Source organism: Lygodium microphyllum, chromosome 2 (genome assembly GCF_053477565.2).
Source record: "Lygodium microphyllum isolate KBCC chromosome 2, Lygodium_microphyllum_v1.1.10, whole genome shotgun sequence".
NCBI lineage: Eukaryota > Viridiplantae > Streptophyta > Polypodiopsida > Schizaeales > Lygodiaceae > Lygodium > Lygodium microphyllum.
In genome coordinates, this window is record NC_141136.1 from 81,724,367 (window position 1) to 81,737,481 (window position 13,115).

Sequence of the window (13,115 nt, forward strand, 5' to 3'; positions counted from 1 at the left end):
TTATCCCGTTGAACATTTAATCTAATGGGAATGCTTGCTCTTACTTGTAAGGCTTTGATATTCAATTCTCTTACACAAAAAGGTCTTAAATTATATTGTAATTCACATTCTTTTTCATTCAATGATTTTAAAATGTTCTTCATCTATAGTTGAGCTTTTGCTTGGATTTTCTACTTGTTTTATTTTCCTTTGCTCACATCTTGCTTTTACTTCTTATTTTCAAAGGGTTATAAATCACGAGTCTAGTGGGAGACTTGGGCATTGCACGAGAGAGACCTACATTGCACTCTGATAGTCAATGTGCTATTTAGTTTGGCATGGAACCTTGCATTTCAAACAAAGATAAAACACATTGAGGTAAAGTACCACTTCATAAGGAAGATGCTTGAGAACAAGCGCATTGAGCTTGTCAAGATGATAAGCTTGTAAATCTTATCACAAAGAGTTTATCTTTTGGAGCACTTTGCATACTCTAGAGTGCTAAAAGACATTGGATAGTATCTTCACTTTCTTCTTGTACTCCTAGAAATACACATTGGATTTTAAGTGGAAAATTGTTTGGGAAAGGCCAATGGCGAATAACTAAGTAGGCACCCCTTATATATGTACACAATCTATAGTTATATATAAGTGAATATAATAAAGAATAATGATACCATTCATTATGTACCCACATAACTTTTTTCTCTATTTTGTTATTTTTCTCCCTGCATAATATATAACAGGGCACAACCTTAGCTTGGATTCATACCAATCAAAACATGAATACTTTTCTGAAAAGTAGTGGTCGGTGTTTCCTTGATTGACATTCTTTATTAAGAATGTCATGCCCTTTACAAGTGTCTTGGTATGATTAGTTCATTGGAAATCAAATAGAGTATCGATGTACTCGTCATTGGTTCAAACTTTGATAAATATAGTTTCTAAAAGTTGTAAGGTTTGAGTAAGTGTCGCGGGTTGCCCAAATTTTACTTATGTGGACAACTTTTTCTTTTATTTTATGCTTGACGCATGGGATATTTACCTTTGGATGTTTCGCTTGTTTGGACACTCAAGGGGTTCAACACATGTAAACCCCTTAATATCACATGTGTTCAAGGTCTATTTTAAAAATCTATTAGTTGTAAAATTCTTTGAAATAAAATACACATCTTTTCTATTCAATTTACAAATAATACCTTTATATAATACCCTTTTGTATGTAAAAAGTGTGTAAAAGTAATCTTTTAAAATTTCGTCCTTTGATCTTTGCGAGTGAACCTAATCCCCCCTCCCCCCAAACAAGTGTGAAACGTCCCTTAGCCCAATCCTTGCTGTTGATAGTGGGAATTCAAAATTTAGTTAGAGGGACTCGCCAGCGTGGCATTGCTGTCAAGAACAAGCCTTTGGGAAGCTCAGAGCTTCCCCTCCCTCTCCCTTTCCCTCGCTGCTTTCTCTGGGCTTCGATTGGCTGACATCTCGCGAGATTGCGCTTCTTCTCTGCTTGTCCCGTGCTGAACGCTTGGCTCATCACTGCTGCTATGGTAAGAATTTCTAGAATTTCTTTCATAATTTCTCTTCTGAACGCACAATTGCAATGTCCCTTACTGTTTCCCCCTAATTTGAACATTTTCTTGTCTTTTTGGCACTATGATTATTTGATTTCTGTGGAAAACATTAAAGCTGCTTGTGGAAACATCGATACGCCCTGTATTGAAACAATGAAAGTGTCCAACATCGGAATATTCTGCATACCTGTAGGCCATGGAGTGGATGTTTAAGCAGAAATTTCCATGGGGCAGGCTATTGTGATCATTGGAATCAATTTATGGGGTAAACTGAGAGTAGGAAGGAGGCCTCAATGAACTCAAAATTCAGACATGCAGATTTGCATTTCCACCATGAAATCATGGTCTGTATGGAGCAGTGCATTCTTTAATTGTAGTATGAAAACTTACTGACATAGCCCAAGCATCAAATGGCCAAATACCCAATGAATCTCAGCAAAAAGCCACAATACCAGGTTGCTGTTTTGAGACACTGGAATCTGTTTCTGAGTTGCCCTCTATCACAGCCTTATGTAAATGTAGAGCTCCTAGCAGGGGCAGAGTTAAGACATTACTGCAGGAAAGAAGGTTCTTTAAATATTGAAGTAGTTACTGCAGGAAAGAATGTTCTTTAAATATTGAAATAGTCAATCTTAGTAAAGGTCATTAGTTCTCATACCAGGCAGTGGCTATTTGATACCCTGGTCACTCCAGCTCTTATGTTCTCAGCAGCGGTCTGGGCCCTAGGCCTAGCCACATCAGTTTGGACACAAATAGAGAGGCTCCACATTATTTTGATGTTATGGATGATATGCAGCAAACCCTCCACATGAGATTCTTAGAGCAGAGTTTGCTGTGCCACCCATGAAGCTAGAGGCTCTCTTTCAGTTCATCACTTTTTATACAGAGAGTTAGAGATATGTACAGAACTTGGGTGGCACCCTTGATGTGGAGAGGGACCTCGAGGCTGAGGAGATGCCAGGACCTATGTTAGAGAGTTAGAGATATGCACAGAACTTGGGTGGCACCCTTTACCCCTCTTTCCATGCATGCAGTGGGAGACCCAAAGTGCAGTAGTACTTGACGTGGAGAGGGACCTTGAGGCTGAGGCGATGCCAGAGAGTAGCAAAAGAGATCCAGTGATGATGAGCAGGCCAACACAGCAATGCAACCACCAATGTTGATGATTGGTAGAAGAGAAGGATGGCTGGATGGTGTTACAAGTGGCACTCATCAGCCTAAAAGAAAATGCAGCAGTCCTGGAAGTGATAGGAGCTCTTGAGGCTCTACAAAAATCTCAATTGCAGCCATAAAACCCTAAAGTTCTCCATATCTCCATCCAAGTAGACAGTTGTGTCATTTGCAAACTCAATATGTAAAAGCTCCTCAAACTGTTGAATGGGCAACCCAATGCCATAGAGACCTTCCCTCGAAAAAGAGTCATGGCCTCTGCTACATATATGAAAAGTAAAGGTTCAAGGGAGCAACCCGGTCTTACTGATCTTTGAATGCTGAATCTGTCACATTTGGAACAACCAACAAGAACTTGGATATGAGCTGAGGAATAAAGAGCTACTACTCCTTTGACCCATTGCAACAGGAAATCCATCCTCAGCACGCTGCTTTCTAGGAACTCCCAATAAAATCAGTTATAAGCTTTCTCAAAGTTGAGAAGTAATGCAATAAGGTCCCATCTCTTAGAGCACACAAGAGCTATGGATTCCTATGAGTAGGGTGAATGGTATTTGGCATGAGATGAAAGAATCTAAGATTGGTTGTTTTATTAAGGATCTTACACAATCCCAAACAAAGAAATCGGTGTTCAATGATTGATCTCCAATTTGTCTCCATTGCCTTTCAGGATGAGGTGAATCGATCCTTCATACAAGCTCTCTAGCATATCTCTTAGTTGCATAATCTCTCGGAAGTTCGTAAGAAGTCCTATGTTGACCAAATCCAAGTAGTGCAAAAAGAAGGCCCTACCAAATCTGTCATCCCCTAGTCGCTTGCATGATGGCAAGGCTACTAGAGCATCAACAAGCTCCTCCTTTGAGAAGGGGCGCATCAAATGTCTACTCATACTTTAAGTGGCCATGCTTTTGGTATTCTGCCAAAAAATCTCTTTGTCTCTCTCATAACTTGGAGGTCTAGTTGTGGAACCCAGCATGGTAGTGTAACAATCTATGGCCACTTTCTCAACCTATTGAGGCCCCTAGGCTAACGATTCATTTTCTCTCCTGAGTCTATAAGAGTCTAGAATGTTTAGTGCCTGTAGTTGAAGAAATCCTTGCTCACCCTATCCCCTACTTGTGTCCAAAAGGAAGCTCTAGCATGATACTTATACTTTGATTTGGCTTCCTTCATAGCACCTATCTTTGCTTTGGTGGCATGCATCCTTCCAACCACCCATTTGCATCTTAGGTGCCTTTTCTTTTTTCTTTGAATGCTGCCAATGAAGCTGTAGCAACCAACCAAAACGCATGCACACAACCAAAAAAAAGGTTGTCTCTTTGTACATTGAAGGCTTTGATTCGAGACACTCCATTTGGTAGGGATGCCCACTTGCCTCCTCCTCTTTGCCTTAATTATTGACCCTTTGTAGCTAATGTGAAGGCAAAAGGTTCAACTTGGTTGCATTAAAGGTATTGCCTTGCCTATTGGAGATCAAATTTATAGTAAGATGTTTGCAAATGAAGATTCAAAGGTTGTGCAAGCTGATCCAAATTTTGCTAAAGAAGTCGTACAATTTTATGATCAATATGCTGAGCTTTTCAATATCAGGATTAGTAAAGAAATTGAAGCTTTTTATGCTCTTATTTGATGGCTCTCTTGATTGGATATCCAATCTGGAGTATAAGGAGAGTACATATATACTCCGAGCAAAAATCTTGAAGGGTGGCAAATTTGAGCAGCCAAATTAAGTATCTGTTGAGAGACCCTTCACCCTTCACCTGCAGTTTGCGATTTTGCGTTTTTGCGTTTTGCGTTTAGAGTTTGCAGCCCCAAAAAGGGGCTCCATCTAAACTGACTGTGCCTATTTATAGGCCACTCTCTCATTCATTCCTCATGGTTGATTTATTTAGTCTGTCACCTCTTCTCTCCGGCCTCTCCACTACCCTCACACCCCTTCAAGAGGACATTGCGGTTCGTGGTTCGTGGCTATCTTCATCATCTTCCTTGTGCTATGGCACCCTTGTTCCCTTGTATCACATTCACTCCATGATTTAGATCTTCATCATTCCATTCATTAGAGTTTCTTCTCTCTTCTCTTCTCTTCTCAGTGTTTGCCAAGTTCACTTCGTGTTCCTGCAAACCCTATCGTCTCGCTAGTATGTCATCTTCTGACATGGTATTGGAGTTGGATCTGCTCAAACAATGGCAAAGATCCTCTACTCCAGTGACGGCAAAGACCGGTTGCGGGTTCGGCATCCACTTCTCTTCTTCTTCAGCTGCATCAAAATCTCGTTTTTGTAGGTTTCAAGTGTTTTCAGTTTGCTGCCCACACCCCTTTCGCAGAGGACATTGCAGTCTCAGCTGTCCTTTACTGTCATCTACAATCTGGCACCTATTTTCAGCCTTCCACCCGCAGTTTGCAGCTGTTTACAGCAGAGTGACCGTTGTTGATCACTCTCCATTCAGAAAACAATCTTGTTTTTGCAGATTTCAGGTGTTTTAGTTTGCTTCCTTCTATTGATTGTGACGGGTGTGGTAGTCTAGGATGGAGGCAGGTTGAATTTTAAGCCTATTGAAAGGATTGCCCCACAAAATTCGAGCCATGGTTGCAGGAACTTGATTGTTGCAGTATGTTGAACTTAAGACTTGAATGAGGAGACTCCAGCTTTGATTATACATGTTTTTGAAATTTTGTACATCATTTGATGCTTAATGTGTTGATGTTATTATTGTTTCTGTACATTGTTTGATCTTTAGCATATTGACATTATTATTTATAAGCATTTCCTCTTTTGTTGTGTGCACTCAGGGGACTAACACGTAAATATTCTTTTCTGCTTCCTTGGCAAATGTAAATCCTCAAGTGTGGACGATAAGGGATTAAGGTATTACTTTAGCATTTTGTATGAGCATACAAATGTATACCATACATTAACATCAACTACAAAATGTCTCATGTACGTGACAGTGGTTTACTGGTTTGGGGCTCCATGTGACATCTCATTCATCTTTGGTCAATAGTGTAATTTGCTGCCCACCTGGCAAGGATATTCGCACTGCCAAGGGCCTTGAATGGGTGCATTTGGAACACTTAGATGTGTGAGGGAAGAAGGTGGGTGTCCCAAAAGTCATGGCCTAGTGGTTAAGGCTTTGGCTCTTACTATGAGGTTGTGTGTTCAAGTCTTGCCAGGTGCATTACTTGGGTGGATACCTATGTTCACATGGTTGTGATGTACTTAGCTACTTTCTATAAAGCTCCTTGTACTTTGATTTGGCCTTACCAGGAATTCCTCTGATGTATTGATAATATGAATGTTCTTTCCTTGGGGAAAAACAGAATAGTATATCCATGGCCTTGTAGCTTTGGAGGTGGATGAAAAGGTGGTGCTACTGATGTTGGCTTAAAGAGGATAAGGAGTGCTCTATCCTGCCTTACCTCTTTTTGGTCTTCTTGTGTAGGATAGTTCCAACGTTTCAAGTGTAATCAACTAAAATTATAAAGTACGTGTGTAGGCCCAAACTTTGGACATGCCCTGCCCCAATTAGTTGCTAACCTCTTTGAATGTGAAAGTGTTGAAACTTTTTGCAAACCTTAGTCTAAGATATCAGATCACTTAAATCTCTAACTCCCACGACACCCAAATGGCAAAGTCATTTCAAGGGGATATTCTGTGTTCTTGACTAAGATCTGTCCTAGAATTGCATTGTAGTGTGACAGAAGCATGTCTAACCATTGGCAAAGCATGCAACATTATAATCAAACAATATGTGCACCTATTGGTTGACTCAACTGATGTCCACAACATTCTGAATTTCCAGCTAGCAAGGCTAAGCTATAGTTCATACACATGAACCATAACTATTGTCAAAATGATTAGGGATGAATCCATTACCCAAAACCAACATTGTTCTGACTGCCAAGGCAAAGTAATATATAAACTGAGCATAAACAATGCCTCATAGCAAAGATGTATTGCATGGATCACCTACGTCATATACATCTCGAGTAACCTATTCAAATGTGCATCACTTGCACATCACATGTAACTCATGCAAATGTACTTCTCTTCCATCACCCACAAACATACATCGCATACCATCCATGTGTCCCATACATATCTTGTAAATGTGCATCACATCTAAAAGTACATGGAACAAACTAGTATGCTAATGAATAACGATCCTAATGGTAGAAATAGTGTTAACCTACAATACCGTGGATGCAAACAAAGTGCACACGAGATCCACTATATGCACTAGCCATCTGGTACTAGGAAAAGTGGAGGTGTAATGTGTTACCTTTCCCTTGAGCATTAGGCAATACTCTAGGATGTCTTGCTCTGCAAAGTGTGAATAAGTCCCATCTAAAGTTGGCTCTAGCTAAAACACATTGAGGTAAAGTACAACATTGAGGATGATCCACTAGGTTACCCTCCTCCATTTATTTGCATCCATCCATAGGTGAAACAATCTTGAAATTTGTCCAAGTAGAATATGGAAACTTTACCTTTAGCTTCACTTGCAACAAAACCCGCACTGGATTCTAGGCCTTTTTCCCCTTTGGATCACATAGACCCTCTATACTTTTAGATTGCTGCAAAAATGCTACATTTGCTATAGTTCTAGCTTGACCAGCATTAAATATTGCATCTAGTTGACCAATTGCAATTGCTTGTGTACCAAACATACTAGGAGCATTAGATACATTGCCAAATATTCCTATTTGCTTACCGAGGACCATTCCTAGTGACTGTTTATGGGATTTTGCACTTCACCAACCATTTGAGGATAGATATGTGACATGTCCATGCAATCCATACATTATTGGTTACGCACCAAGTACATTGTGTCATGCATGCCAAAAAAAGTAGTACCATGACTAGCCATAGCATGAAATACAGAATTCCTGATTTTCAGCATTTACATGCATTGATGTCCCAACTTCATGAACAAAACCAACATTTACGGCATGCTACCCATGCTGAAAGCCTATATTAAGATTAGACATTGCATTATTTTGAGTTATTTTGATGATGCATCATCATTATGTAATTCTTTGCTGCTTAAGAAGACATGTTTGCTGATTTCATCAAATTGCTTGCAATCTTGACTTGCAATCAAGTGCCTTGGGTCCACCTACTCCAAAGAGTCGATGTATCTTGGCGATGCAACCTTGAAAGTAGCCTTCCTTTTTACAGAAGGGCAGTGGAAACCTAAAATGCATTGATTTACAACAATTTACAGCAAGCAATAGATTCATATAATAAATGATAAACTAAAAATTTAACACTTTACCACTTTGGGCTAGATTGCTCTATGAAATTGAGACGAGCCAATACCCAATTGGTCACGAAATGTTGGTGTCCCTTGTGGTATTTCTGTATGCATTTTATCCAAATACTTGTGGTACAACTTATAATTGACTCAAATCCCCAAGAAGCTTGAAATCTGAGAGGGATTGCTCTCTAAGGATCTATTCTTTCTCTATAGATTGAGCCACTCTCCCATCAATATTTGGAATAACAATTTGTTCTTTATAAGTAGCCATCACTAATTTAATTTGCCCCTTGATCCAATGCACATATAACCTTAATCGCCCCTTGCTGTTGCATGCAAATTAACCCACCTGTAGACCCATAATCTTATCCATTCTATTGTCCACTAACTAAATTTGCATCAAAAACCTTTGTCAATTAGAGAGGCACTCATGCATGGATTCTAATTGTTGCCATGCAAATCCTAAAGCTTGTTGACTACATAGCGAGAATATCAAATTAGCAATTTGCAACACAATCAGGTTCGAATTTGAGGCTCAACTCTCCAATTTCCTTCATCACATGGCATATGCATCAAGCATAGATAAGAGAGATGAAGAAAGAGAGAAATTGCTACAATTAAGCTATCAAATAGCGATCAAGATCAATTCTTACATAGAAACATGTTAACCCAACTTGGCATCCCAAAACTATTCAAATGCATCAAATGCATCAATAAATGATGTCACTAGTTGTTGCATGGCATCTTGGAGTTGTCGCTTGTCCTTGACCTACCTACTACTGTTGTGTGCTATCCTTACATAGGAGCTTAGGTCTGAATGGCTCTAGAGTCCTCTCCACGTCAAGTCATCTTGTTCTCGTTGTGCTACAATAGCTGTATTTCTTTCCAAAATTGAGATCTCCCTTCTTAGATATGCCTCAAACAACTTTACATGGCCTTGCATGGCATCCAAACTTAGCCAATTATGAAGTGACAAACTTTCCCATGCAATCTCAGCCTCTAGAAAATTTCCCGCCAAGACTAATCAATTGAAACTGGAAAATACACGTGTGGGCCCAAACCTCGGCCATGCCCAACCCCAATTTTAAACTACGAACCTCTTTGAACGTGAAAGTATTGAAAACTTCCACAAACCTTAGTCTAGGACATTATATTATTTAGATCTATAATCCCCATGACATCAGAATCCATTTCCAAGGGGATATTCAATGTTGTTGACCAAGATCTTGGTTGGCACCTGTCCACAATAACTTTTGCCAATGTCACCACCACTACCAAAGCTAGGATTATCTGTTATTGTGACACACATTTAACTTAATCTTACATTTGTACCTCACATGTGAACAACCTAAGTGTCAGAATTTAAGTGTCCAAAGAGCATTAATTCAAAGTTCTTGAACTTGTGATACATAGCTTGCGTAAGTGATGGAGCCTTGTACATCGGGTGAAGCTTTGCCCATACTTATTAAGAAGTCTCATAGGAAATGACCATCGGTAGAAATTTTTGGGAGATGTAGAAGGGACAAATATGTGGTGACATCATCAAAGTCCAATCAAGGAGTATCCTCAAAGTTATTCTTGTCCCAACCAAATGAAAATGGAGATAATCATTGAGGATTCACAGTTGAGCTAGAGATGATATAGTGCAACTGCTTTTGCACAATCTAGGCCTTCCTAATAGCATTCCAAGTAGAGTAGTCATTCCATTCAAGTGTATCATCGGTAGAAGAATCTGGAGGTGTAAAAAAAAACTCGTCTACACATAACAAATCCAATCGTATGACAAAGCATAGATTGATAAAAGAACTCAGCCGGGTTAGGAATAGGGTAACTCATAGACAATGAACACTAAAGATGAATGAATGAATAATACCTTAAGACAAGACACGAAACAATTGAAGAAATCTTAAATGGGCTGTACCCAATTGTAAAGAAAATACCCTAACATAGAAGCATAAACTGAAACCATACGACAAAGCACAGACTGATAAAAGAACACTGTTAGGGTAACTCAGAGACAATGAACATAGCTAATAAATGAAATGATATGACTACTAATAATATGATTTTCATGCAGCAAACACACTATGCAGTGAATGAATAGTGAACCTCGAACTCGTGTATCTTAAGGATCAGGGCAGGGGTAATGAGCAAGAGAGTGTGTCGTACTCCGAACGGATCCCGAGTCGCAGCAAGGCAGCCTTTGGATGTCGAACACCAGTAAACGCAGCAGTGAGAAGCTGGGTCTGATACAGACAACAGTGAGGAGAGAGAAAGACTAAAACCGCAGGCAGCAGGTGAGAGAATGACTAAAAACGTAGGCAGGACAGCCTACAAGAGAGAGAAAGACTAAAAACGTAGGCAGGACAGCCTGCAGGGGAGAGAAAAATTGCAGCGATTGCAGTAGGAGAGAGAAAACTGTCAGGGCGGCAACTGGGGCCTACAAACGCAGTAGTTTACTGACGTGGCAGACTATATAACAGCAGTGCAGATGATCAACAGTCAGTCGCTCGCCAGGCAGAAACAACAGCAATTAGCGTGTGGAGGGTTGAAAACAGGTACCGGATTGTAGGGAACAATGATGGACAGCAAGGGCTAAGATGTCCTCCATGAACGGGGTGTGGGCAGCAAGTTGATAACACTTGAAACTTGCAAAAATGAGATTGAGAGAAGAGCGGAGGGCTAGCTGCCAATTTATAGGAATACGTGCCTAAGGATGAGAAAAGTGTGTGTATGTGCCAATCATGTGGTGAATATGTGGAAAGGCAAAAAAGAGGATGGTGGGCTTAGCAAGTCAAGTAAAACAAGCAAGCAAGCTAGGGTAGGAAAATTGCCGTTAAGAGAATTGCCATGTGTTATGCTACGAATATGGTGGATCCTAGAGTCGACCACTTCAAAAGACCAAAAAGGGATAAATGTGCACAGATGCATGTTTATATGAACAGAATGCCAATGCATGGGGTAATGCAAAGGGAGATGCAAGAGGTCATGCTCATGCAAAATGCTATGCAACGGTGCCATTGGGACAGTGCCCTCGTAGGGGAATTGTTTACTTGTCCAAGTGCCCTTTTATAATTAGGTTATCTTGGGAGTGCGGATGAAGCTACAAATGCCCATAATACAATACAAAAGAATAAGTGAATGTAATGTCTAAAAACTGTAATCATCATCATTGTCACGATCAAGAGTAGAAGTTGCCCCCTCTCAAACTAGAAGGGAAAGCAAGAGGGAAGCATCCTCTCCTCGTCAAGCTGAAGAAGTAGGGGAGGGTGTATCCAAGCTGATCCTGGGTAGTAGGTACTGAAGAACCGGCCGATTAACCGCTTTGGTCAAGATTTCTGCAAAATTATTTGATGAAGGCACAAACTCTAAGCGAATAGTGCCTAGCTTAACCTGCTCTCTGAAAAAGTAGAAGTGGACTCCCACATGCCGTGTCCGTGGTGTGAGGATCGGATTGTCTGCAAGGGCAATGGCACTCTGGTTGTTGCAGTAGACAACTGTGGGAGAGTCACATGGAAAATGAAGCGCCGCCAGTAAACTCCTTAGATAGGTGGCCTCGGTGGTGCCATTGAAGAGAGCACGCTACTCAGCCTCTGCCATGGAAGCTGCCACCGTCTCTTGCTTACGGCTAGACCAAGAAATGAGAGCCGTGCCCAAGGTAAAGAGGTAGCCACCATGGGAACGCCGGGTGTTAGGATCTCCTGCCCAATCAGAATCAGTGTACCCCTGCAAATATAAACCAAAACCATATGTCAAGCCATAAGAAAAAGTATATGGCAAATAACACAACACACGAAGACATGCAATCCAATGTGACATCCTAGGTGCTGTGAAATACTGACTGAGTATGCTAATTGAGTAAGCTAAATCAGGCCTAGTGTGAATTAACCAAAGAAGTTTTCCTACAACAGAACGATAGGTGTGTGCATCCAAGGGCTGCCCTAGGGTATCCTTTGACAGGTGGACAGTAGGATCAAGAGGCGTGGCCCAATGGCCGTGTCTGATCCGAAGTGGTAAGCTTACCTATCTTGTCATTAGGCGTATGTGTGTACGCATGACACCCGAAGACTTTGAAATGGGAAATAACAGGCCAAGAGTCAAAAAATGCCTCATACAGAGTCTTCGGAGGAAGAGCCATAGTCGGGCACCGGTTGACGATGTACACCGAAGTGTTAATAGCCTTGACCCAAAGGTGCTCAGGAAGCTCTGTTGTGAATAGCAGAGCGTGCCATTTCCATGACTGTGCGGTTCCTACGCTCTACGACTTCATTCTGAGAGGGGGAGTTGGTAGAGGTGAGCTGGCGAGAAATACCATGCTTCTGTAGAAACTCGGAAAACTCGTGGGAGATAAACTCACCACCGCTATCACTCCTCATGCACCTGACAGGATGACCAGTCTGGTTATGAACCAACAGCACCCAAGCAAAAAAATATGTGAAAGCATTTGAGGAAGCACACCCACATGTATCGAGAATGATCATCCACTATTAAAAGGAAGTGCAGCGCACCGTTCAAAGCGGCAATGGATATCGGCCCGCAAAGATCAACGTGAATCAATCTAAGAGGCTTCTCAGCTCTATGTGTAGATTGTTGAGGAAATGGGGTACGGTGCTGCTTCCCGAGCTGACAGGCTTTACAGACATCTCAAGCTAGCTTCAGGGGTGAAAGGCCCTCAACCAGCTCACGGTGTGACAACTCATAAAGCGAGTCATAACCAAGATGCCCAAAGCGAAAATGCCAAAGACGCTCATTGTGTTTAGGCTTCTGAGATGTGGCTAAGGCCTGGAAGCTATGGAACACGGAGCCCTCGACAGTCGGCTTGGTGAGAAAATGAGTCATGTGGTATAGGCCATTAGGCTGTGCCTCACCGCGAGCAATCACTAAACCGGTCTGAGAGTCAAGGACCTCGACTGTGGTCACTATAAAGAAAACTGATCGCCCCAACCGGTAAAGCTGCTGAACAGATAACAAGTTTACCCCAAGCTGAGGGATATGATATACATTGTCTAGCGAAGCCAGATACAGACCCTTGTCAGTGGCAAAACCTTTAAATTCCCCTTGCAGTGGCAGTGTGAGTCTGACCTTTAAATTGCCCCTTGCCATCACCTTGCCTCTCCTGTTGGGGGTCGCTCGACTGAG

General features: G+C 41.3%; 1 protein-coding gene across 2 annotated transcripts in view; it reads left to right on the plus strand.

The window, feature by feature from the left end:
* Positions 1-1,266: 1,266 nt before the first annotated feature.
* The window catches only part of LOC148039941 (uncharacterized), a 153,013-nt gene continuing 141,164 nt past the window's right edge, over positions 1,267-13,115 (plus strand). The window contains exon 1 of one of the 2 annotated variants that reach the window (XM_087695386.1): positions 1,267-1,523. In XM_087695386.1, coding sequence (XP_087551512.1) covers positions 1,521-1,523 — 3 coding nt within the window. In that variant the 5' untranslated portion in view covers positions 1,267-1,520. The remainder of the gene's footprint in view (positions 1,524-13,115) is intronic. The other variant, XM_087695366.1, reaches the window with a different exon arrangement.